Genomic DNA, 27443 nt, shown 5'->3' on the forward strand with positions numbered 1-27443 from the left:
ATTGGCCCTGGCTGGTTTTAATTGAATGTCATAGAGAAACCTCGAGAAGGAACAAGATAGATGAATACCAAGACATACAGAAAACCAGCCAAATTCAGACGATGTCAAATGTTAAAACACATAGACAGCACTGAAAACTTTTCAGAAATCGATTGTGTCTGTTTGCAACCAAGTGTGCTGGTTGAGTATAACCTTTGAATATATATACTGTATAGAAGTCGCGAGTGGATAGGATTTACTCTACGTTTTTCAGGAGCGTATGATGAGCAGCTTGGGAACTTCACCGCTGCAGTGCGCTGCCGTAACGCCCTGTTCGTCTTAGTTGTTACGTACACGTTAGAGCGCAGCACTGTCGCCCGCTGTCATTCCCCGCACCCCTAATCCATCATTCACTGCAGCTCAAGGTCGTTCAGCGGGAGGGGGAAGGGGTTATTGAAGAGTTCGACACTTGTCCGCTAGGGACCACCACAAGTCGATGCCCTAGAGATGGTGGGGATTGCGGCGGTGAATTAACCAACTACCTCAAAACCGTATTAGAAATTTTAACCTGGGCTGGCGACTTCTATACAGTATATATATTCAAAGGTACAACTGACCCGCGGGCACGTGCTCCAGAGGAAGAACGGGTTGCCGGAGGTGCGCGCGCTGGGCTCGGAGCCGGTGCGGATCGTGGACAACCACTTCTTCACGCCGGCGGGCAAGACGGATCTGCTGCAGGCCCCGCGGCACTACCCCCCGCCCGTGCTGCGCTACACGCTGCGCGAGATGACGCTCGTGTGGCACATGTACGGTGGCTCGGACTTCTCACGCGCGCCCAAGAAGGTGTGCGTGGAGGACAAGCCCCGCCCCGGCACGTGAGTCTGCGTCCATGTGACCTCTCTGCCTGTTCAGTGTTTGAATAATGTCGTACATCCATCAGAATTACTTAAATTTTAAATTTTTACACTACTGGAATTTAAACTCTGTTAAGTTCGGAGATAAGTGAAAAACTGCAATACCGTTCCTTATAGTTGACCATTGAACTTTGCTGTTGCTATGTATAACTTTGAACAAACAAATTATTATTTATTGTATCAAATAAAGTGTTATATTAGTGTATATAAGATGTTCTGTATTTACTCAGTAACCATCATGCGCTGTGCTCAATATTCTGTTGTTATTATTTGTTTAATTTATTGTAATAACATTACTGATTTCAAAAAGGTTTCTTTTGTTAGTTTTAATATCTGTGTATTCAGTATACTGAGATTCAGTGTATATTTGTATGCATTTGAAAATATTTTCTGTGGTATTTAACACGTACGTAATTGTGCAGAAATAGCTGTCCATCCTCTCCGCCATTCAACAACTTGCACCTTCAGCGCTCGCCAAGTGACACGCACGTCTCTGGATTCGGAGGCTGTGTCACATTCAGCAAGACCACCCCGTCAGAGGTGAGATGCTCTGCATTAGTGTGGATGATAGCGTTGTCTCAGTGGCTTGTAAATTCATTTTAACAATCAATCAAATTGCCCACATTATTTACAATTCACATAGTCTTTGATCATTAAATAATTACCTTTTGAGACATTACTTGGATTTGCAACCTGGATTGAAACTGTGACGTGGTCATACCAGGCTTATGGGTGTGCTTGACGTGCGTGTGGCACACGCTAACAGCACGGCAAGGCTAGACTAGCTTGTGTGTTTTTTCCCTCCCGATTCCCTCTGACAAGGTCAGTAAACAAAGTATGTTTTGTTGATCAGGGTTTTTATTTACACAAATAATCAATTAAGAGAACACTTAACAAGGAATCCATAAGTAACTAAACTGTAATAATGCCAACGGCAGTTCCTCCGGCTTATTTGCGGACCAGGGTACCACGTGACCTGGCCTAGAATATGAGTCGCGTCATTACGTTCAAAAGGTCCTTTAGGAACTCGGATTGTTAGGTAAAGCAGTCTGCCACCCGGCATAGGCCTCGAACATAAAGAAAACTCCAGGTGGCAATCAAGAAAGACTGGGCAGTGGTCAGGGTGTCTTGGTGACAGGAAGCTTGGGAATTACCACTAGGTGTTAAACAATTACGTGAAGGAACAAATAACATAATAAAACCCTTTTAGCTCTCAATAATAATTTGCAAGTATTTATACTGAATTAAAAATACTTATTTGTTATTTAAGTCTAATGTTAATTAAGTCCAAAGGGTCACACATGGCGCTACTCCGTCTTTACAGACTAGCCTGGAAATACAGACACTTGTTTTCCATTGGACTGGAAAAATTTATCATTAAGTTTTTTTAGGTAAATTTATGTACAGGGTTTTTATTTTCAACTGAATTTAACGACATAAATTGAGAGATAACAGATAACTAATACAGAAAAAGACTGATTTAACATGGTTGATCAGAGACATAATAACTGCTTTATCAACCTAATTTTACTGAGAAGAGAGTACAAAGGTATTAGAATTGTCAGGAAAATGCTAAAAGCTTTATACTTGTCCGTAAAACAGCCAGCGTTCGAAATGTGGCTAAGGAACTTGTAGAAATCAGGTAAAAAATGTCTGACTATAAACCTAAGACAACAGGACTCTGTTCTCCTGAAATGCTTTTACATGTTTTTCGAGTAGATACATGCGACTAACCGTTGGTATGCCCACCAGTGGCCACCAATATTTTAATTACTTAATAAGATAATTAATTTTAGTATTTTATACATGAACCTTATCAATTTAAATATCAGTTTGGTACAGTGATCATAAAAGAAAACTCTGTTAAAAATTGTAATCCACTTGGTGCAAAAAATACACACCACGGTAGCTAGAATTACAAAGAACCACTCCGTAACACAGAATTCACTCCATTCAATTTTTTTTTTACTTACAGGTTTTATACAAGGTTTGTACTGGGTTTTGATGGATTCAGTATTTACAATCAAAGAACAGAAGTAGTAAGTTTGAATGTTCATTCTTTTCATTCTTGTTTCTGATTCTCATTAGAATTTGTGTTTGTTTGTGTGTGTATGTTTTGTTTGTGTGTGTGTTTGTGTGTGTTTTAAGTATGAAACATTGACCAGTTCATCAAAAAATATTTTGTAATAAAGTTTCACCTGTCTGGCTTGTTGTGACCATGGGTGCCTCCCGAGTTCGGGACTGCTCTTCCTGGTTGGCAGCGGACTGCAGTGACACTGTTGCACCAGGGTGCCTCCCAAGTTCGGGACTGTTCTGCCTCGTTGGCAGCGGACTGCAGTGACACTGTTGCAGGTGCGGTTGGAGACTCGGCGCTCGGCCGGCGGCCGGGTGGAGGCAGGCGCGTGGCAGAGCCGCGGCGGGCCGTGCCGCCAGCACGACGTGCTCATGGAGCTTCAGCTCAACAAGGTGCGTGCTCACGCCACGTGATCAGGTCCCTGTCTAGGTTCAATACATTTCATATCTTTGCTTACAGTACAGACTAGTTTTATTGTTTCAGTTTTTGGTGAATTAATTCTTGAACACACTCTCTAATTCAACAAAAAATTAAACAATAAAATTGAATATATATCTGTCTCTCTCTCTTTTCCTTCTCTTCTCTCTCTCCTCTCTCTCTCTTCTCTCTCCTCTCTCTCTCTTCTCTCTCTTCTTCTCTCTCTTCTCTCTCTTCTTCTCTCTCTTCTTCTCTCTCTTTTCTCCTCTCTCTCTATATATATATATATTATTTATATAGAGAGATAGAGAGTTTATTGTTTTCTTTTTAATAATTCTGTTTGTTTGTAATCACAGCACATTATTCAACAGTTATGTTTTTAAAATCTTTCATTATAAGTAGTCTTCCAAAATAGTGTGATGTTAAAATCTCTTTGTGCAAAAGTAAGCTGTGTGCTGGTACTGAGACTGCGTCCTACCCAAGACACGTAGGTGGTGAGTCTGTTCTGGCAGCTGCTGGCAGTCACCTAGTGCACACTCAAGCCGCAGCACCGATCACGTTGCAGGTGCGGTTCCAGCACGAGGTGTACCCGGAGCACAGGCGCGAGGCGTCGCGGCAGGTGCTGCTGGTGGGGGAAGTGGAGGTGCGGGACCGCCTGGCGTCGTCGCGCATCAACAAGCTGCTGTACCAGTACGTGAGCGAGGCCCACCCGCGCCAGTCGCACGCCAGCATGCTGGTGGTGAAGGCGGTTCACGTGCGGCCAGACCCGCGCCTGGCCGCGCAGGAGTGCTCCCTCAAGGTTTCCCTGCTGCCGCTGCGCCTCAACGTCGACCAGGACTCCCTGCTCTTCCTCGTCACCTTCTTCAGCCAGTTGTCGGCCGTGCCCGCGCGTCTCGGTAACCACTTTACCTGTCTTCGCTCATTGCTACCGGTCAGCTAAGCATTTCATATATGTATATGCCTTTAAAACAGGGGCGAAGCCAGGGGGGGGGGTGGATTTAGGGGTTCAAACACCCCCTCTTAGCACCAAATCTTTAATTAATTTCTTATTCATCACTCAAACAAATTTCATATTAAAATTAATAAAAAATTTTACCATTACAATATTTAAATTTAAGTACTGAAAACTGCTAAAATAGCACTATTTTACACCTTAAAATCCAAATTTTTCCGGGGGAGGACCGGACCCCCGCTTTAATAATACGGGGGGGGGGGGGCATGCTTCTTAACACCCCCCATACACAAATCCTGGCTATGCCACTGCTTTAGAATCCTGGCTACTTATAAGATTCACTACATTTTCTCTCCAGTTACCACATTTTCGGAATAAGCCTCACACCCCTAATATTAAGATGTTAACCAAAAATATTGGTTGTTTTAAACAAGTCTCACACAAAACATTTCAAAACAGAACTTATTAACATGCTTTTATGTTTCTGTTAAATATTTACTCTGTAGTTAATACAGGAGAATCCCGTTATAGCGAGCACGGTAATAAAGAGAAAAGGCTATAACGAGGTCTTTTTGAGTAATTTACGGCGTGATCGCGTGAGTTGCGCCTTGGTTATTTGTCTGCTTTATCTCCACCCCTCTCGCTCACCACAAGACATCTTGCCGTTGACACCTGTCACATTCTTCAGCCTTGCAGTCGCCACCTAAGTGCGTGGCTTTAAAAATAGAATCCTGTCCTTTTTTACTTTTATCAAACTTCCTCTTGGCTTCAAGGCCAAGGTATGCTCGGCTCGAATAAACCAAGCCTTTGAATATACATATACTTGTACGCATTTCTTATTTATAAAATAGACAAATTCTACTTTTTCCCGCCATTAAACATAACAATGCGCACTTTTTTTAAAAATATAAATGCTCTTAATTAATTTGTTGGGACATTTTCATTAACGAATACTGTGCCCGACAGTTATCTTGGCGTCTGAGCTCCCTAGTCCTGTCTGGGGGGGAGGGGAGGCCGAAGAGAAAGCGATACCCTATTGTCAAGGTCAGCAGCCAGGTTTGTACTAGCAGCACGGAAAACATTCGGCGCGTGACTTCCTACACTACGTAAGTCTGTATCCACGCCCGTGGGGACCCCAGGGCGGTAAGGCCTTTTGGCTAAGAGCGCTGGGTTACCAAACCAAAAGTGAGAAATCCTATGAATTGTACTTGTACTACGTAAGTGTAACATTGTGTTAATTGCAGTGGTTGTGCTCGAATATTTGTACTCATCTGTCAGGAAAAGTAACAAACTATTATCTAAACCTGCACAGTTTTACTTTGTTCCATCAAATATACTTACGGTGTCTGCTAATTATTATGCTAACCAAAATTAATTGAAATGTTAACTCAGTAACTAGTGAAAACCAGACATGATTTATTTTGGAAAACTAGGTCACTTAGTATGTAAAATAAATTTAAAACTATGCTTCTCAATTGATTGTGTTCTCAAAGTTATTTTTAAAAAAAGTCTTACAAGAAAAAGCAAACGACCAAAACATTACGCAATTGTAGCTATCCACGCGAAAGCTATCTCATAGTTGATGACGCAGGAGCCAGTCTAGCCCTTATCATTCTCCGGTTTCCGTACCTAAAACATGCCATTTACCGCTGGATTTACATTTAACTAAACATGGAGCTTGTTATGTTATATTTGCTGCTTTAACTTCATGTCAGTTGTTTAGGAAACACCTGACTACCAACGTTAATGGCATTTAAAAAGTACCTGTGTATGTGTGGCTTTATATTTTAATGCACCTTTAATCGATTATTTATTATAATTATAAATACAATTTGCATTGTACTTCCACTTTAGAATGCATATTATAACCTTCAAAACCTCATATATATTACATAATTTGTTTAATGTAAGTGTGGAGTTCTCTTTCCATGATAATTAAGCCTGTGCGAATATCAGTTTTTTAGTTCGAATCAAATTCGAATACGAATACCAAATTATTCTCGAATACAAATATTGAGTTCGAATAATTGGAATGAGAATTGAAATCCCATAAAACATGTTATATCACATAACATTACAATATGATAACAGGTCATATTTACTGATACAGTAAGTCCTCTATTTACGTCGTACCGATTTACGTCGTTTCGGATTAACGTCGCTAATGTTTGAGTACTCATGTTTCAATTTAAGTTGTCGCCGATTCACAATAACGTCGTTTACAATGACCGTAAATCTTTATTTTAACCAAAACACCGTATATAATTCGTTTATAATTCTTTGTTTCCTTCGGTAGTTAATTTATGCTATGTAGCGTAAGCTACACGTTCACCGCCTTATCTTATCATACATCATGAGGGACGCTTCCTGCTCTCCGCTGCTCTCCGCGCGGTGATGCAATACTACCAGCCCGCCCGCTCGGCCACCCACGTATCTCGCACGTAGAAGTGTTATCTACTTCCCGCAACGACACAGCATTTTCTCCTACCCCTTTTCGTCCAACTCCTTGGCACTTCAGTAGAGGTGTAAAAGTAACTAAAAAAAGTGTACCCGTATGTATTCGTTACTATAACAATTAGTACTCGTTACTTTCGTATCGTTACTCGTTACTTCTGATACCGCATAACATGCTATGTTATGTAACAGCAACGAATCGAGTCGTATTTCGTACGCGTACAGTATGACGTCGCGTAAATAATAATAAATCGAATATAAACAATTAAAAGTATTTGATAATTAACAGCTTTTGTTAACCAAGAAACAATAAAATCTCATCTTTTAAGATAAGAACATAAAACGTGAAAATACGCGATAATAAAAAACAAAAACATACATATTTATAATTTGTAAAAAAATACTTTCTTACGTTGTTTCTGTTCGAATCTAAAACTTTGTCTACACACACAATACCTTTAATAAACAGTAAAAAACTTGGACGACGAATTTCCAAATTATACTTTTCTTAATAAACAAACAACGTTGTTTGTAACGAATAAGCGCGCGCATGCGTAAAACATACGAAAAATGCGAGCAACGAAATGCATTCGTGTGTAACGTTTCGTTACTCGTTACTAGATGCCGCACCCGTTACTCAGTAACGAATACATACGGTTTGCTACAGCTCTACACTTACACTTCAGTCGCTATGATATCATTGAGTTGGCCGGAGTTTTAAACGTGCCGTTAACTTTATCGTGATTAAATGCGTTTGTAGTAGGCCTACAGTATCAGCTCACTGCAATTTATGATTTTTTCTTCATAAGATGTCTTCCAAACGACTATATATCTGTTTTTATATTTCAATCAATAAAGGTAATAAAGCAGCTGGTTAAATAACCATTCTATAAAGCTGAGAAGTACTAGTTGGACTTGTTTCCCACGCTGTGGGTTGTAATTTGCTGATAAAATTGCCCCTTGTCACGTCTGTATGCCAACGGCCGACCTTGGGCCGTGGCCGGCCGGTGGCATGAAACATGGCTCATTTTGCGTCGTTTATATTTACGTCGCGGTTTTCAGGAACGTAACCCCGACGTAAACCGAGGACTTACTGTACAATGTATGTAGAATCAAAAAACTGACAGTAGTTAAAACTTTAAGGTTCTCCAATTTTATAATTAGTTCGTATTAAAAAGAGTCTTGTCACATCACTACATACAGTAGAGCTTCATTATAAAGAACACGAAGGGACCAAAATTATGGCAGTTTGTTATAATGAAGTTCTTGATACCGAAATCACAATGATTGCCTGTTTTGGGGTTTTGAACATAACTCGATCTTGTTAAAAAACAAAGTAGAAAATCTAATACCAATATGAGTGGTACAAGCATCAATTACTTTAACAGCTATACTTTGGGATCAAGATACATACTACATACATACATACATACATACTAGTATGTATATGTACAATACAGAAATACGTAGGTAAGTTGTTTGCCAAAGCAGTAAGCCTACCTTTGGAATCAAGACAAGCTGTTTGCAAAAATGCTGTAATAAATCAAAAATATAAAATTTAAAAGTTAGGAATTTTTTTTTTACATTTTATTGTCTTCCAAACTGGATCGCTGGGTGAGAATTGTGGATAATGTTGATTTGGAGATACCTAACTTTTTAGCCACATCAGTCTTTTTATTTTCTTTATCTACTGCTTTTAACATTTCAAGTCGTTTCCTAGAAGACATGTTCAGTAGTACGGTTTTTTAAACTATAAAAACCAATGCACCCTACACATGTAAAAATAAGTTATACATGTAGTATAGCCACGTTTCTGGGAAGCCTACAACTCACGTAGTTTCGGTTCCCTGCAAGAATTTGCGAAGATTTCCGAAGTTTTGCGTTTTGGTATTAACGCCACTTCAGCCACTAAATCAGAAGATCAAGCATGTTGTGACTAACCTAACACAACCCTTCGATTTTTATAATTTCAATTTTTGAGAGAAATCCGAAGTTGCACGAACGTGCTAGGGAACCGAAACTATGTGAGTTGTGGGCTACCGCACGTTTCTCAAACAATAAACAAGAAAACGACCAGAGATGTGTATGTAACAATACTTTATGATGTAGCACTTCGCATCGGTTAAACACGTGCGAGCATAGAACAAAGAGTAATGTCAGCGAACACCACAATGCAGCGCTTTAGTCGCTACACTAGTTTTGTGCATTAATTTCAACACTAGTCCATTGCAGTCATCTATGGCGCGTATCAAAATAAATAAGATGGCAGTGTGTGGGTGAATGGCGACGATTTTATCCGTTTGTCGTTTACCGTGCCGGGCAGAAAAGTGTTCGTACAAATGAATATTTATAGAATATTTAAAAAATTTGAACGAGAAAATTTGTACTAGTGAAATTTTTTTACGTTATGTTATATGGACGTCTGACGGGACCAAAGGCATAGTTCGTAGTAATGAATTGTTCGCTCTAATGAAGTTCGTTAAAACGGTGTTTTACTGTATTAGCTAATTTAAATTTTTGTGGAGAAACACAAGCTGCTCTACATTTTCGGGGAGTAGACTCTCTCTTCTACACGTCACAATGTTGCCAGCTGTTGAGAAAAGTCTCTCACTGCACACTTGTGTGGCAGGTATAGGCAAGTACTTTCTTGCTACCACAGCTATGTTTCAGAAACAAGTGCGCCCCTTCTTTGACCAGAAACTGAGAGGATTTTCATTCTTTGGGATTAATGGTGCTGTCAGATATTCGTTTACTTCTCCTTGGATAGTTTCTTCGTAGCTTGCAAGAGTAGACTGAGCTGCTGTTGAAGGTTTCACGTAGGCCCACAGAGATGACTTCTTAATAGGCATTTCACTTGTAGCCTCACTTGTCTCAGTTATAGTTTCAGCTACTGTGTTCAGCTTACACAGCTTACATACCTCCCTGCACAAATTTTCAACCCATATTTTGTTTAATTTTTATCCTCAATTAGTGAATCTTTGAACCGTGGATCTACCATCATAGAAAACACATTTACTTCACAATCTTGGTACACCATGTAACGTGATCGAAAGCTTTTAAGTAAGTTCTTGGCAAGAGTTTTTTTTTTGTTTTTTTGACGTGCGGGACAGGATAATTGCCTGAGCTGTTACTACGCGAGGAATTTGGGAAGGGTGGGAAGGGTATGAAGTGGGGGGGGGGGGGCGGTTGCCGCCTCCGTCCGGTCGTTTACTGTGTATTATCCTATTGAAAAACATTAACGTAGCATGTTAGGCTTTTGGAGTCTTTGCTGTGAGTATGCGGCCAGATGTTTTCCACATGGTCTGTACAATTTTTTCTCTTCGCCGTCACGTTCGGAACAAAATTACAGTGCCGACAAAACATGTTTCACCCTCTAATCTGAAAACTGCCTCCTATAACACCCCTGTTGTGTGGATTTTACAGACACGTATTTATCTTTATCAGGATGCTGACAGTTCAAATCTATTTTAAACGATCTGACGACATTCTTCTGCATAAAATACGTTAGTTTACGTTCCGAATTACTGTGTTCAAACGGGCTTTACATGGCCAGATGTAGTGGAATAAGTCCACATACATAACTCTAAAACATTACGAAAATCCCGCAGAACTTTTGCCCCCGCCCAACGAGAGAAAACTCCGTGATCCCGAAATGTTTCCCGGTTTCAGTGATCCCGCTCAGCCTTTTTCGTAAATGACTGAATATTCGTTTTTTCGAAGTGTTAGTATTTGAAATCGAATCGAATACGAATAATAAACTATTCATTTTGATATTCGAAAATTCGAATATTCGCACAGGCCTAATGATAATTGATTGTATTAGGTGACGAAAAACAAAATTAAGTTAAAATTAATTACTATTATTACTATTTGATTGTCAGCATTCATAGTGTACAAACAATGCAGAACATATAACTTACAATGTTAACCTTTCCATGTAAGCCACTTTTGCGCTTTTTTTGGAGTAATAGCAACTTATGCCATAGAATAAACAGTTTTTATTATTATCCGCTCTCCACTATTTATCACTTTACCGCGTCTCTGCGAGCTGCCACCTTCGCCTTCCATTTTCGGGTATACACTGAAGGGCGACATTTTCCTAACAGCCACTACACGGCTCTCAGCTACGTGTCACCTGCTTACCCCCTCTTCTTTCACCAGTTCCGCTGTCCCCGCACTCTTTGCTGAGAGACGCCAAGATAACTGCCGGGCACAGTAATAACATTGTTTATAACTATGTTAGGCCAAAAAAGTCAGAGCCGTCTTTATACTTGTTGCTAATTGATCGTGTTAATAATACACAAATATGTATAAACTTGTTTGGAATTATTTGTCATGACACGTTTACAAACATATCACGTTATTTATTTTACTATCTGACAAATAGTAGGCACTACCATATTTATTTCCGAATCGCTAGGACAGTTTTCTTGTAACTTTGGTTTCGGTCAGTTGTTGGGGTATCTGTCCGGGAAGGCGGTGGTGATGGTTTGAGTTTAATCCCAAATTTATTTTCAAAAAAAGTTTACAGGTTTCTTTAAATGAAAAAAGTATAGTTTTCCAGCGACTATTTCGGTTGAGGGGTACGTGCGTTGCCGCACTCCTGCTTTTTTGTAAGGAATTAAATCGTCGCGCTACACTAGCCCCACCTGTTAGCAACATCCTGAACCAACACGGCCGCCAGCAGACAGGCCACGTTGACGATAGATAGCAGGACAATGCTGCGTCAGCCGCGGGCCAAGCCGAGTAATCGATTGCGGGATGAGATGCTATACTTACGTGGCGTGGTAGGGTATTCTGGTTATTTTGACGCAATCGGTGATCGCATCCGTACTTGTGGGGTATCGTTTTAAAGAGAATTCACACATCTGCTCACAGAAATGATTTTGTTAATAAAACCTGTTATTTTTTAATTATACAGGTTTAAACCCAATTTTTATGCTATTTTCGGTTAATTTTTATTTTTTGGGGGCCAAATTCTGTCCAATTAGGTTATAGCGAGGACATTTCTGTAATACAAATAGCATTGCTGGTACCAGTCTTGTCATCTACCAGTTATTCTTTTCCTCCCTGTTTATTTTTGCAATAACAGTACTTACTAAGGGTTTGTACGAGAATACTTTCTGCCAGACCCTTTAATGTTGCCAGGATGCTTGCAGAGTCCCCAATACAACCGTTTCTTTGCATCCTTGCATGCATCCTCATAGCATTTCAAGGCTTCCTTCAGTAGCAGTGTGACGATAAGTCTGGCGTTGAACCAGGCAACTGCTGTCTCACTCTTGTCTGTGTTTATTATTGTGAATTAAACAATTTAGAACGTCTACAATTTAAAATTGCTTATGGTATTTACCTGTGTATTGGTCGCACATTTTATGCCTATTTTTAGTTCAAAAATTGTAGCGTGACCGCTTATTCAAGCTTGGGTACATAAAAAATATTATATTGCTGTGTGTCATTAAGTATGTATGTAAATAACTCTCTTGTATTGGTTTTTAATACATATGTCATATGCGTAGGTAAAAATAGTTTAGTTAAAACATCTGAGCAGTGCATGGAAAGCACTATGAATGGTGCAATCGTGCTCATCTGCCCCGTCACCACGCCAGTCGCCCAGCAGGCGCTGGCAAGTGACTTGCTGGGCTGACATTCGGCTGGAGGAGGGGAAAATATAAAAATAAACCAGCCCCCGTGTGTGTGGCCATGTAGCGGTGTATTGGTTCTCCCTCCCTTACCGTTATGAACTGGCACTGTACACAATCTTCTTGTATCTATTTCGACAATTTTTTAAGATGCAATTGTAACCCAACATTATTTTTTTTTTTTTTTAGTGAGAGTTCTCAGCTTTCAAATGCAACATTCCATGACAAAACTGCAGTCATTTTGGTATTTACTTATCTGCTCTTCAAAGCAGATATATATATATATATATTTTTCTTTCTTTCTTTCTTTCTTCATTTAGCTCCCACAAAAATTTCTTGCTATCTAGATTTTATAAAAGTAACTGACAAGAAAGAATAGCTTGCTGCCTTTTTTTATTCGGGAAGAGGCCTGGTTGAAAAAAATACAATAGCCAGGAAGGGATATACAGCTTTAAAAAATTGCCTTCTCCCTTGTATGTTTGTTAGTAGGAGGGTTCGTAAAGGAGTATGGGGGGGGAGAGAAGTGAGTGCCAGAACGGCACCTCACTCATTCCTACGGTAATGAAGTAGAACAGAAAGAGAACCGAGGGTCAACACCAATGCCGTATTTCTGATGTGCCGATAAACTGAGATACAGAACACAAAGACTTTGCTTTTATCCGTGGAACTCTAGTGAAGACAGATATGGTATTCAAGGGTGACCCTTACGGCAAAAAAGTGGGTTTTTATGACCCAAATTGTAGATGCGATCCATATGCAGGAGTGACCCTTCTGCAGGTAAATACAGTACAATCTTTAAGCACAAACAAACAAATGCTGAATTTATTTTGAATGTGTTCATGGTTCTATGGTATTTTTCTCTTGATTCAAATTTTAACCACCATAAACTAACCTAACTTAATAATTATTTGCGGTGCGTACAAGTACTATGTAAACATACTAATGGCAGCACTGTCCATAGCCCATGCCCAATAGTATAATACAAAACATAATCATTAGTCCTGTGCAGATGTTTTCCCAGTAAAACACAGCTTAAAATGCAGATGTTAGTTAAGTTCATGAACACACTCGTTAAATTGAGCTTTCAGCGCATTATAAAAAATTCATGACACCCTTAATTAATCCCAATATGAGACAGAAAAGTTTTCTGTTCTTGTTGAGGCTTGCACATGACCAGTAAATTTTAAACGTATTGATATTACTACCAATATTTTTTAGCAGTTCACCGGCCATGATAACATTTGTGGCTGTATACAAATAATTGTCGTGTTAACAAATACACAACTCACACCTCCATGAAGTTCAGAACAATGTCCCATGAAAATTTTCACTACTGATATACCTACACTTCAACCCCCATTTTACGTGTGCAGACTGTTCCACGGATTGCATTCGTAAAATCGCTTCTTTTGTAAACTCGGGGGTGCCCCTTCCCTTCCCCTACCCCCTCCCCCAAAGAAAAATTGTGTTTTACTTTTTGAAACAAGTAAATCTAGTATCATTTGTGTGTATTTGTTCTTAATAATGACAACACCAGCACTATTAAGTAACCTCCGGCCGCAGCATGTTGACACATGGCACGCGCACTGCCCTCCTCACCCGCCCACCACCCGCCCTCTGCCCTGCGGCTGGTCTCCTGATGCTTGCGTCGCTCCCGTAGTAAACATTACGTTACAGCATATCATGTGGGTAATCGTCCCAGCCTTTCATACACACTGTTATTCCTACGATTGTGTGAATAGTGACTTCCAGTTGTGAACAGTATGTGGGGAGTTAATACTAATAATTACTAAGGACCCCAGAAAATGGTAAATAAAACTGGCTCATTTCGGTGTAAAAAAATGACAAAAGCGGTGCAAAAAAATGACAAAAGCGGTGCAAAAAACCGGTGTAAAAATTAGCAAGCGGTGCAAAAATCGGTGTAAAAATAAGCAATCAGTAGAGACGGCAAAAAATTGTGAAAAAATTATGCCATTGGCGGTGTAAAAAAAACCTCATAGTCTTACTGCTTCCTTATTTGCCTGGCCAATTTTTGGGACATAAGTTTCTCTAAGAGTGTTGGCTGATGATGGCAAATCCCCTGCACCTAAAATGTATACATAACTTACAATATACTTATAAATAGGTAGCATTTATAAGGTTATCGCTGAAAATATTAATGGGCTAATTTATTCAAAACAATTCTTAGCCAAACCTAACCTAACCTTTTCTAGATTAGGTACTGCTGGATTACAGAGTCAAACCATCAATCAATCAGTCAAAAATATATTGTGGTGTGCTCACCATTTCACAATGCAATCCATCCTATTTATGTGTTTGTTAATCTGAGGTACTTGCATATTTCTTTAAAGTAAAGGTAAGTTAATCGATAATATTGTAGGCCTACATATGCTTATGAACTTTTATTAGAGGGGGAAAACATTTCTAAATAAATAAGGCTAACCTTCAACATGGGTGTTACACCATTCCCTCATAGCTGGATGATCAGCTTTTTCCAAAAGAATGTTAACTTACAGCATCATATTAACAAAATCAGAAAAAAAATTCTTGTTTTCTGCACTTTAAAGCTTGTTTGCTTTATTCACGCTGTCGCCTATCGAGATTTGTTTAGACACGGTAGAATGCTTGACAAAATAATTGTCTTTTTTGTTTTGTTTTGTGTGTGTCATTTGCCACATGCTTTTTGCACATGTCTTTGCGTGTACAATCAACCCGCACGTTGCAGAACTTGCACATCATAATTTTGTTCCGCTGATCAAAAATATAAAATCATCCGATTTTATCTCTCTTTCGCGATCAAACACTGTCGAAGTTTTCGGCATCTTAGCCACAAATTCAATTGTATCACAAAACTTACAAAATGTGGACGGTACTTGTAAACACTCATAGATATGTGCACGCAAAAATGACTGCCATCTTAGCTCGATGCGATTAAATTAGGTTAGAAAAATCGACACCAGTGCGCCTTGCGGCAGAAACGACCATTATTCAAAACACGAAAACTGTGGAGTCAATTTGTTATGTTGGTAGTGCGCACATATCGATTGTTGACAATTTTTACATTTTGTTTTCATTTGCGATGGCAATATTTACTGTTTGTAAACAGAGTAATAAAAATACGTGAATTTCACTAACGTGTCAAAACGAAGATAATATCACGGCACTAGTCTTTCAGTCTATGTTTATTTCACGCCTATGTTTATGATGGAGTAAATAAATAGAACTTACGACATAAGGACATTATTTTGTGCGAAAATTCGTGAATTTCGCGCGAAAATTCGTGAATTTCGCGACTATGTCAAAATCAAAGGAAAGTCGCAAAATTCGTTTAAAGTATCAAATTTTCGCGTTATTTCGTGAATTTCGCGCTTCACCATTTTTCGGGGTCTCTAATAATTACTCATATTTTTATAGGCATACATATTTTAGACATTTCTCACGTAAAATAGAAAAAGCTAACCACATATTCGGCCTCCTTTCCCTGCTTATTTTCCTACCACTGATACTTTTCTCCTCCCTTCTTTTATTAATTCGACCCAAAGACACGCCAGTAACCAGTCCTTGCGTAGTGATAAGGGAGGAGTGAAAAGAGCAACAGAAGTACTAATGGTTAGTCAACACTTGCCCTGGGCCTTGTTGATAAGCTGCAAGAATTTCATGCTTTACATTTCTATTTGCTTCCACTTATCAGCTTTGTAAGTTAATCTTTAACAGCTCAGCATTAAAAATGTTCATGTATGCATGTGGATTACCAGAATCATGAGGAAGAAGCACATACGTAGTTCAGTGTACACCTATACTGTTTCTTAAAAGTGGTCACAGGCTTTTGTAGCTAAAAAAAAAAAAAGCCTGTGCTGTACGTAGTGACAAACACATTTATTAAAACATACTGTACATTTCATTGCGAGAAACCAGTGAATTTTTGACTAGCAAGTTTGAAAATATCTTAGTTAAAAAAAACTGCTCATCGTGCCTTCAAACTACTTACTTAAGCCATTTTGTTTTTGAGCACTGTTCATAGCTCAATTTAAAACTACATTCCGTGCCTACAAACAGCATCACGTACACCTTTTTTGAGTGCTGTTTACTGGCAAACCTCCCTAGCAGATGTGAAGAATGCAATGTGTGTTTGAAATGACTATGGTATGCCGGCATTTAGCCGTAGGGGTGGAAGTCTCTATTCAATTTTTTTTTTCTCTCTCTCTCACTGCACACGATTGCAATGTGTCACGTGCCGGAAATTTTTGAATGCTGAGGGAAAGGTGAGAATAGTTCATTTGTGGTAAAAATAATATTTTTACGGCACTGCTTAATTTTTCAATCCAAGGAGTTTAGAAGTTTTTTTTTTTTTTTTCCAGCAGAAATACTACTGTGAAAATTTAATTTAAGATTTGATGTAATATCTTACACAGTATTTATTAACAGTAAAAACAGCTGTTGCATGGGCCTAAAAAATTATATTTTTACTGGGAATGGACTATACAAACTGGGTGGTGTTTTGGCTTTCGTCACAGGCAGTAAGAAGTTGGAGGATGTTGAGTATCTCACGAGAAAGGTTTTATGAGGGGAGGGAATGTTATGAGAGAGAACAGGCGGCATCCCAGTGGCAACACGGCCACGAGGAAGTGACTACAGCAGTGTAGTGGTGGGGCACACCTGTCACAGGCAGGCTGGAGGGAGCAGGTTGTGAGCGTGCTGTGTGCGCTAACAGGCGGCGTCCCAGGGGCAACACGGCCGCGAGGAAGTGACTACAGCAGTGTAGTGGTGGGGCACACCTCTGTCGCAGGCAGACTGGAGGGAGCAGGTTGTGAGCGTGCTGTGTGTGCGCAGAGCGAGCGGGCAGCCAGCAGGGCACCCCCACACACCAGCCGCCCGTCATGTTGGTGAACGTGGAGGGGCGAGAGGCGGAGCCTGCCCCTGAGCCTGAATCCCTGTTGATCCTGCTGGAGGAGGAGTCCGGCAGGACGCCGCCCCCCACCTGGGCCCCGCGCTCCGCCGACATGCCTCCGCAGCCGCCTGTCTACTTCCGGTACGTGACCGCATCGCAGCTGCTCGGTTCTGAACCAGGGGCTCCCGGAGCGTGTGTATATGTGGATGCCGCAGTTATACTGATTGTGTAAACAGTATTAGGCAGATAACATGCTATGTACCTAGGAGTTATTACTAAGCTAACAGTATCATTCATCCTGGTGAATGAGAACTTCAAATATGTTTTATATTCAATAAATAAAGGAAAGAAAAAGTTTTTTTCCGTGATCTGTACTTCAGGAAGCATCATCATGATATTTTGGACAACCAGTGTGTGTTGTAAAGGCAGCGGCAGATGTTTGCACGTCCGTCCTCATCCCTGCACGGGCAAGTGCGGCAGCTGTAGGTGACAGGCAGTATCTCGTGCAATTACATTATTTTATCATCTTTAGAAATGGATTCAAAACTCAAAAGATAATTAGGAAGCAATTCCAAGAATAAGATAAATTTTTTTAAGTATTGGCACAAAAATTTACAAATATAAACTACATTACAGAAGTTTGGCAGAGTGTTTGTGGCCGGGGTTGGCAGCACCGAGGCACTGGCGTTGCAGGAGCTTCGTGTTCTCGCCGGAGGTGCCTGTGCGACTGGACTACCACGGCAAGAGAGTGGACATGGCGCACGGACCGCTGGCCGGCTTGCTGCTCGGACTGGCGCAGCTCAACTGCTCGGAGCTGCGCCTCAAGCGCATCTGTCACCGCCACGGGTGAGCCTCGTGTCAGCACGTGGGCTGTGCAGTCTGAGTTGCAGTGATGAGTAGAGACCCGTGAATTTCGCGGATTCATTTCGTGTTATGCTAAAATTCAAATAATTATACCTTAGTGCTGCTTCTGTCATTGGTTCTCTGTTAATCTGGGAGGACTGAGGACCAATTAGAGACCCACACTCATAGAAATGTTGAATCACAGGCCACCTAGTCGAGACGACTCACAAGTCAACAGCCATTGAACAGTTGGCATTTGCCCGAGTGTGTAGAGGATATTGGAGTCTATCCTGGAGGTCATTGAATCCGCAAAATTCACGGGTCTCTAGTGATGAGGCTCCTAGCAGCTCACCATCCCGCCGGAGTGTGTCTCGAGCTTGCTCTGACTCCTGGATCACTTGCCAACTCTCTGACCCTTGTCATCCACAAGTTAGCCACCCCTAATGTTCTCGAACATTAGCCGAGACACCCGTACAACTTGCTCTGCGACTCCACATGAAAGATTCTCTCTTCTTCAGCACAGCATTTCACTTGGAAACGTTGCTGCACCTCAGCGTCCTTTATGGCTGGTTTTGTAATTGAGGCTTTGGAGGACCAGCAGCCTGAGCATGTAGTTCAGACTGTAGAACATTTTTTCTGACATTTTTTCTACTAAGAAGGTTTGACCTCAGGCAGTGTAGGCCTGAGTGGGGCTTTTTTTTTGTAAATCTGTGGCCATGCTGAGAAGACATTTGTACCATGAGTACAAGCGACCATGGGAGTTTCATTGCATTTTTTTAATTAGCAACATTGAACATATCTTTCATTTATTTCTTGAGTGACCAACACTTGTTGGTTGAGCAAGTGAATTACTGTTTTCTGCTAGATTTTATTTTTTCACCCTGTACATTTTTTTTTATGGTCATAAGATGTCAGCCATTGTAAGTTATGTATTTTCGTTAAGAAGAAATAAAAAAAACAGAAAAATTAATTCATTGTTTTGGAACCCATAGCATTATATCAAGGGTTTATGTATGTAATAGTCAGACCAATTTGAGCTAGCCGGAGGTCTGGACTGTTAAACAGGGTATATATTGTTCATTTAAATCACAATAAACTTCTATATAAAATATAGGGATGTCCAATTTTGGAAAGTAGTACAAAAACACATTGAATACAGTCAACACTCATGAAATACATTTTCAGCCCAGTGCTAGTTATTTAATATGAATCCAATTCACTGTGCTCATTCTGCAAGATGGTGTTATATTTTGCGACTGATAGGTTACAAACAAATCAGACGTATGATTCTCGTGACACAGAATGACAGCGTGGTTTGTCCCGCAGGCTGCTGGGAATAAACAAGCTCGGGAGCTTCGCGCTGGCCGAGTGGCTGCAGGACATCAAGAAGAACCAGCTGCCGAGCCTGCTGGGAGGCGTGGGGCCCATGCACGCGCTCGTGCAGCTCTGTGAGTCCACGTTACTGATGCCTTTCCATCTCCTTCCTTTGTCCATATTTATTCTGCGGTAACATTTTGTAAAATAATTGTTACAGAATACAGAAGTGTGACCACTTCAAAACTTTAAGGTTTGTGACTTTTTGTTTTTGCACTGCAATAAGATACAGTTTTGTAAAAATACCATTGACTTGACTTTATTTTAAATATAATGAAAACTGGTAACAATATTTTGGGTCTCAGAAGTTTTTTTTTTTTTTAAGCATTCTTTGAAGAAGGTCATTAATTACTCTTTTTCGACCCCAATAACTTGTATTTGGATCTGAGTTATATTCCTGATGAATGAAAAGTATCATAAAACTGTCACAATCTTTCATCACATTACTGGATAATTACTGTGTAGAGGACAGTCTCACAAAGCAAATTGTTTGGGTTTGCAAGTACATTGCAAGTATTGTGTTGGGAAAAGTTTCTATAATTACTAAGACAAATGTAATAAAAAAAAATTCAAAAATTAATTTAGTGCTTTCCTACTCACAAATCTTAGGTTAGAGTAGGCTATTTTCAACCCATTCAGGTATGTCATTTATATGGAGTCATTATGAGTAGTAACAATGTCCTCCTCTCCATGTGCTACTGACCTCAAACAGCCGGTACACACTCGTAAACCATGTGTGTAGCACCACAGACTGAGCTGGCTCTCTGAGCGAGGGATGCATGCGTGTGCTGAGTGCCTCCAGCACTGACTCTGCAGCGGAGGGTGTTGGTGAGGTGCAGCTCGGCACGGCTTGTTGCAGTCCAAGGGCTGCGCGACCTGTTCTGGCTGCCCATCGAGCAGTACCAGAAGGACGGGCGCATTGTGCGTGGCCTGCAGCGCGGGGCGAGCTCCTTCACCACGTCCACCGCAATGGCAGCCATCGAGCTGACGAGTCGCCTCGTGCACGCCATACAGGTACCGTGCCTCTCCGAGAGTGCTGCTGCTGTGCCTTGTTGGTGCAGTTCTGCCCGGTTGATATCTGCGAGGGGTTCCCTGGGGTTGTGAGATGAAAGAGGTTCAACTCGGATCAGCAGCGATGGATAGCCAGGAGAGGTTGTGCTCCTCCGTGCTGCTGCTCTGTCCCGGGCCCTGATGTACACCACGTGGCCTCAGTCAGGGACTCTTCTTCTATGTAGTTTTCTCTCTTGAGGTGGTTGCGAGGTGGTAACAGTTGGCATTTTGATGGCTGACTTAGGAGCTTTCTTGTCCCATCTCTAGGAGAACATTGTGGGTTGATGAATACTCACTCTCTGACTCTCGTACCTTTGGAAGCAGTCTCTGGAAGTGGCTAGTGGTAGGCAGTAGGGACCCTCCTTTATCGCCTGATAGGGAGAACACTCTCGGGAATGCTGGTTTACTCTATTTATTTGCACGTTTAACACTTCAACAAGGCTACAGCCTCTCTGCACAAGGTGTACCCGAATCGACTTGATTCCTCTATTTCCACCCTGTCATGGAAATATGCAGCGAACTTATAACTCAGACAGATCATGCTTAGTGGTCTGGCACGTGGGGGGTGCCAGGCGTTCTCGATAATCAGCGCTGCGACCTTCCACATCGAGTGGTCAGTGCGGCCTACATCTCCACGCTGAGGGCAACAAAACATCCCGAGCCCACCCTACCGGCTGCTACCCCCGCCCACCCCTCCCCCACCAGGCAGGCCGAGTGCGCACAGCAGCACAGTGGCCTGGAGTTCCCAGAAGTGGCCGGCTGTACCAAGAAACCCACCGATTCTGGGCCCTACAGAGCCACCTGGTGTCTGGGAGACACCACAAGATAGCCACGCTAGTACACCGTGCCACTCCCAGTTCCAGCAACCGAGTCATCAGGACAGACTTCTGACCACCCGTGACAGCGTCCAGCACGTAGAGTATCAAGAGTTTGCACGAGCCAAGTTGTGACCCAAGTATTTGGCCCCAGCTGTAGTAGCGAGCCAAGAGTGTCAGGAGGGTAGTGACAAGAGACTATAGTCAGACTTAGGACCCACCTAGCTACAGGCTGTATTATATGGGGAAGTGTGTTGGTTCCAGACCAGTGTGTAAGAAGGGAGGTTGTCACCTCATGCCTGTGCAGCCTGTGAATAAACTAAGGTTATGAAAATCTTGAGTGCTCATTGCATGACCAGGGAGACAAAGGGAAGCCCTTCCCTGTATGACATCTACACCTGCACTAGTTCCATGAGGAGGGAACCATTGGCCCAGGCGAATGTATGAGTGAGTGTTTGCACACCAATACCATTTTCGCACTGAAACAGGGGCAAGAAATCACTCAGGCCCACTTCTGGAACCTTTATCACATTCATCTTCAGGCATTCCTGAGTTTCACCCCTGTAGAGGCAGATTCCCCAGACAAGGCCCCCGTGAGTCCACGAGAGAGCTGGAGACCACGCAGCAGCAGGGCATGACTGTTCCTGGTCTGCACTCAGCCTTCTTCCCTGCACCAGCCCTCGGGAGACACGTCCCCGGTCCATAAGAGCACCCCGACAGCCACTACCAAGTTTCCCTCTCGCTGGGGACGCCCGGCCAAGGTAACACCACCAAGTCTGGGCTAATAGCTGTCCCTTGTCCAAGTGGACCAATTCTTAAAAGGCAGCCCCAATTTATTGTGACGCCAGTGATCCGGTTCCACCCAGAAGCGTAAGTAGTGTCAAGCGATGTCGATAACACATGCATGGGTGATATGGTGATAAGCCCATGTCTGCATTTCCAGATGAATCAGGTCCACACTCGCACTGGCAAATCAGGGTTTTCTTGTTAGTGTAGGAAGAGAAATTAAAAAGGTTAGTGAACTATGGACCACCTTAGGTACTAAAACTAATGTGTTATAAAGTATTTTGTAAAAGTCAGATTCAAGCCAATTAATTGTCATTCCCTCAGAAATCAATCTAAAAAATCAGTCATAGTAGACTTCTGAAACTGATGAAAATATTCACATGATCAATACCAGGTTGTGTTAGTGATCATAGATGATCAACCTAAAAAGCCCTTGTGAGACATTAGAGTTTTATTTTATTTGGTTTTGTTTTGTACCCAGGAAGTACATTGTTTTTGCAGCATTGCCCCACCCACTGTTCAACTTAGCAGTCAAACAATACAATCGGTAGATGCAAAATGTAACACTTCTGTGCAGTGACCCACATAAATTGTGTTCAAATGTGAATACAATTTCACTGCATTTATGTGGTTGGCCTGGCCAAACCTTACCAACTCTATGCTTAAGAACCATATGGTTAAAATTTAAAAAAAAATTTGAAGGGTGCAGGGTTTAAATGCTGGTTGAAGTGTTCCCAGCAACCTCCAATCTACGCACTAACAAGTATGAAATGTGCAGAAATTAAGAAAGAAAAAAAAAACCTATGCTGGAATAGGGAGCGAATCTGAAGCTGTGTGTACTCAAAATTAAATAACAGGAAAATGCCATATGAACGAGACAGCCTAATCATTACTTACCACTATAACAATCATTCATTCATGAATAATTTTCGTATATCAAGTAATAACTTCATTATCAGTTACAAGTTCAATAAAAAATATTTACATGAATACAATTGTAAGTTAAATGTGAAACAAGCATGATTACATTTTTACATTTAGACCAAGCATACAAGTAGCCAGTTGTGCTACCAAGACAATAGGTAAGTTACAAAATTATTCCTTTACAACTATTCTCCAACATTTATAATACATACTTTATGATTACGTGATTCAAAATCACACCTACACTGGAAAATACAAAATACTAAAATTTGGGGAGGTTTAGGAATAACAAGGTCCATTGAAAGATATCTAGCCATAAACATGCCAAACACTTTGTGATGGAGAAACAGTGAAACTTAAGTTTACATTCCAAAATATGAAAAGCTCTAAGCATTATTGACATCTCCTTGAGAGTACTAACGCGTAAGTAACCAAGAACTCAAATACACTAACATTATAACATGACGATATAAAGACATTACAAAGTTGAGCAAGGTCATCAGTACGGTCAAATGACTGGATGTACTGCATCAAGAAACATGTAAATGTAACGTTACAAAAACAATTATTAAGAAACAACCAACAAGAGGCAAATACTAACAGACACACCTGTATCAAAATTCATAACGAATAAAGCCTCGCCTAGCATTAAGAAAAATGTTACGAATGACCTAATCCAGACCAGTGGGCATGAAATGCTCTGACAGAACATGGTATGAAAACCAAATTACCTGAAAACTGATCACAAACCAAACGTAAAATTTACAAGGTGACAAGCTGAAATGAATTTAGAAATCGAAGAAGTAAATTTATAACACTGTTTACTTTATTGGCAAAGATAAAGTCACCATCTGTCACAAAGTTAAAGTAACCAAATAGCACGTACATACCGAATGTTCGCCGGGCTCCCACGTCTCACATACAAATAAAAAAAAGTTACATAACAGACTACATAATAAAGGAATCTGCTCCATGACTATCAAGTAACCTAACTCACAGAAGAATATAAATAAAATCGAGGCCCGTCCAAGCACTCCAGAGCTTATATATATACATCACAAAAGCGCTCTGCAGCTGTGCAGGCAACTAACAGAGGAAATCACAGCAAACGAGGGGAAGGGGTGATGATGAGACAGAGGGGGGGTTGGAATATGGTATTCATGCGGCAGCGATTTTAAGCGCTGGCGTGAAAATTAGTGCAAATTCCTTAATTTCCTAATTTTGATTATTAACTGAGGAATATTGAAATTTAGACTACCTGTGCTTAAAACTTTACAACATGCATGAACCTTCGCATCTTATTCTAATTTTCAATTAAAAAGAATAGCAATTTTCCTGGCAAAGTAGAATGTAATACATAGAAGATCATCAGTTGGTTGAGTGAATGCTTCACACAGGCCTACGAAGTCTCGGCGTGCTGTGTTGCAGCTGACGGCGGAGATGGCATACGACATGGTGTCTCCTGGACCGAGCGCACGGCAGCGCGCGCGGGGAGTGAAGGGCCGGAGGCGCTACCAGCAGCCGGCGGACATCCGGGAGGGCATGGCGAACGCGCTGCAGGTGTTCCGCGAGGTGGGTGCACTTTAATCCACGAAAACGACTAAGGCGAGAGAATGAATGTGAGATAAGACCGTTGATTATTGGAAATAAAGTGTATTTAACTGCAGAAGGGTTGCACCTTGTATGCTTCGCACCTTTCATTTTTGGCAAAAAAATTTAATATTCTCTCGGTAAGGATTGCTCCCAAATAATAATTGTACCACATATCTGTCTCAGCTTATTAGCATGTAAGAAGTATAGCACTGGTGTTGACCCTCGGTTCTTCTTTATTTACTATGAGAGGGTTTGAGACAGCCCACTTCTCTCTCCCCTGCCCCCTTCCCAGGTCTAAAATGTCTGCACTATCTAACAATAAGACATATGACTCTGTTTTCCTTTCTATTTTCATTTATTGTATTTCATTTTTTGATCCATCCCTTCGTCACGAAGGGAGAAGAAGAGATGGCAAGTTACTCTTTGTCAGTTCCTCAGTAGCACTCTCGGTCACCAGTAGCCTTGTGCGGGCCTGGATAAATATAAAAGGTGCACTTATAAACACCAAAGATGGCTACAGTTTGTCACGAACATTCATCTGAAAGCGTAGGATATCTCGCACAAAAACAATAATTTTTGAGCACAATTGCACCATAAACATCTGCCAAGATAGACACGTTAATTTTGTGGGTGCCAGTTCAGAGAACATTTACATCAATGAGAGTGAGGGAGAACTGTCAACACAGCCACATGGCCTCACACGCACACATACACTTGTTTTCTCTCTGTCTCTCTCTCTGTGTGTGGCTGGTTTAGTTTTAGATTTCCCCCTCCTCCTCTCCTCATCCACGTAGCACAGCAGACGATCACTTGCCGGCATGACCGGGCGGGCGAAAAAACACGGCGGACGTGTGCTGCTCACAGAGTTCCACACTATTGCTGAAGTATTTTGATTAAACAAATTATACTCACTTGTGGAGTTATATTTATTAAAACCAACACAGGTTTCAACACTACATTGCAATAATATTTTTTTTTTCAACCCAAAACCTAAAATTTGCACAAGGGGGGACACTACATTATTTAAACCAAAAATCGGCATAAAACGTGCAATCCATGTGCTGTGAAAATACGGGAATGCTATCTTTGTGACGTTTCAGAGAAAATGCTCTAAATCATAAATTAATAATGTCCATTATACCTGAATGAGAGCACAGTTGTACAAAAAGTACCTATCAGAGTTAAAAAAGTAATAAAAATGATACTATTTTCTTAACATCTCGCAAGCCGGCAGGAGAGAAGCGTGTCTCGCTGGCGGCCTTGCACGGTCCTCGGTGGCCGTGGTCTCTGAGGCTCGATGCCCGAGCACGGACTGTGTGTCGCGAGGAGCGCGGCCGAGCGGGGTGCCGGGTGCGCAGGGGCTGGACGAGACGACCCAGACGCTGGTGCGCGTGGCCAGCGAGGAGCACGACCAGAAGGGGGTGTCCGGCGCGGTGGGCGGCGTGCTGCGCCAGATCCCGCCCGCCGTGGTGAAGCCCATCCTGCTGGCCACGGAGGCCACCAGCAGCGTGCTGGGGGGCATGCGCAGCCAGCTGGTGCCGGGCGCGCGGCGCGAGGCCGTCGACAAGTGGCGCGCGGCCCAGTGATGCCCGCTTTGGACATCAACTGTATAGAGACCTGAAAAATTTGCGGGTTCATTTCGTGGTATGCTAAAATTCAAATACGTAATTATACCTTAGTGCTGCTTCTGCCATTGGTTTACTGTTAATCTGGAGGAATGAGGGCCAATTAGAGACCCTCACTCATAGAAGTGTCGAATCACAGACCACCCGGTCGAGACGACTCACGAGTCAGCAGCCGATGAACAGTTTGCATTTGCCCGAGTGTGTAGAGGATATTGGAGTCCATCCTGGAGGTCATTGAACCCGCGAATTTTTCCGGTCTCTACAAATGTAGATTTCACTGGCCATTCTCTGGTTGTATCGTAATGATTGAAACAGACGACATCGCCGATGCATTGTTTGCATTCCAGGTTGCTGCATTTTCCAAATGTTTAAAAAATTGTTATTCCAAGGTTAACACCCATGCCTTCAAAGCAACTAAAAATCGATTAAAATGTTAAAAGAGAACAAAAAAAAGTTAATCTGAATTTTTGAAAGAAAAAAAAATTATATCTTGCACATTACTCATATCCATGTGAGTCAGTGGGTGTAGTGAGTGACCTGATGCATGTCCACGGCTGCCGACTGCCCGTGTCTCACTGCGAGATTGCTGTTGACGTGTCCTTCGACTGACTGCGTACGTTGTGTCGTGTTCTGTAAGAGCTCCGTCTTGCGATTGCCAGGAATGTAATGCATCCATTTTAAAAGTTTAAAATTTTTCAAAGCTGTGATTGTGCAATATTTTATTTTAAAGTAAGCAACTTAATTTGCAATTGTGTTTGTTCTAACGCACATTTTTATACATGTACATATTTTTTAGGTGTAAAAATGTTGCATTGCTGTCGGCAGTGTAGGGTTAAGTTTTTTTTTTTTTTTTTTTAATTTTTCTTGTGTGCTTTCTACTTGACATTAAATAAAGAATAAACACACAAAAGTGAAGCAGTTTGTGTTCATACACCTCCCAACTTGTCCATCTGCACCATGCGCTTGTTTACATTATGCCTCACAACTTGCAGCCTTACACCACCTGTGACGATTCCTGTGACCAGTCACCCTCAAAGCTATCAGTGTCCAGTGACACACATCTTGCAGAGGAACAGCAATTCAATTGACATATTTTTTTCCTTTGTTAAAATAATA

General features: G+C 41.4%; 1 protein-coding gene across 1 annotated transcript in view; it reads left to right on the plus strand.

Annotated features, from left to right (window-relative positions):
• The window catches only part of LOC134542233 (autophagy-related protein 2 homolog A), a 110845-nt gene extending 83608 nt beyond the window's left edge, over positions 1 to 27237 (plus strand). The window contains exons 25-34 of the mRNA XM_063386324.1: positions 616 to 854; positions 1316 to 1433; positions 3246 to 3359; positions 3950 to 4280; positions 17260 to 17458; positions 18011 to 18163; positions 19487 to 19608; positions 20394 to 20548; positions 24538 to 24681; positions 26061 to 27237. Of these exons, the coding sequence (XP_063242394.1) occupies positions 616 to 854; positions 1316 to 1433; positions 3246 to 3359; positions 3950 to 4280; positions 17260 to 17458; positions 18011 to 18163; positions 19487 to 19608; positions 20394 to 20548; positions 24538 to 24681; positions 26061 to 26288 (1803 nt within the window). The 3' untranslated portion in view covers positions 26289 to 27237. The remainder of the gene's footprint in view (positions 1 to 615; positions 855 to 1315; positions 1434 to 3245; positions 3360 to 3949; positions 4281 to 17259; positions 17459 to 18010; positions 18164 to 19486; positions 19609 to 20393; positions 20549 to 24537; positions 24682 to 26060) is intronic.
• Positions 27238 to 27443: the final 206 nt, after the last annotated feature.

The sequence above is a fragment of the Bacillus rossius genome, assembly GCF_032445375.1.
Source record: "Bacillus rossius redtenbacheri isolate Brsri chromosome 4 unlocalized genomic scaffold, Brsri_v3 Brsri_v3_scf4_2, whole genome shotgun sequence".
In the NCBI taxonomy this organism is placed as follows: domain Eukaryota; kingdom Metazoa; phylum Arthropoda; class Insecta; order Phasmatodea; family Bacillidae; genus Bacillus; species Bacillus rossius.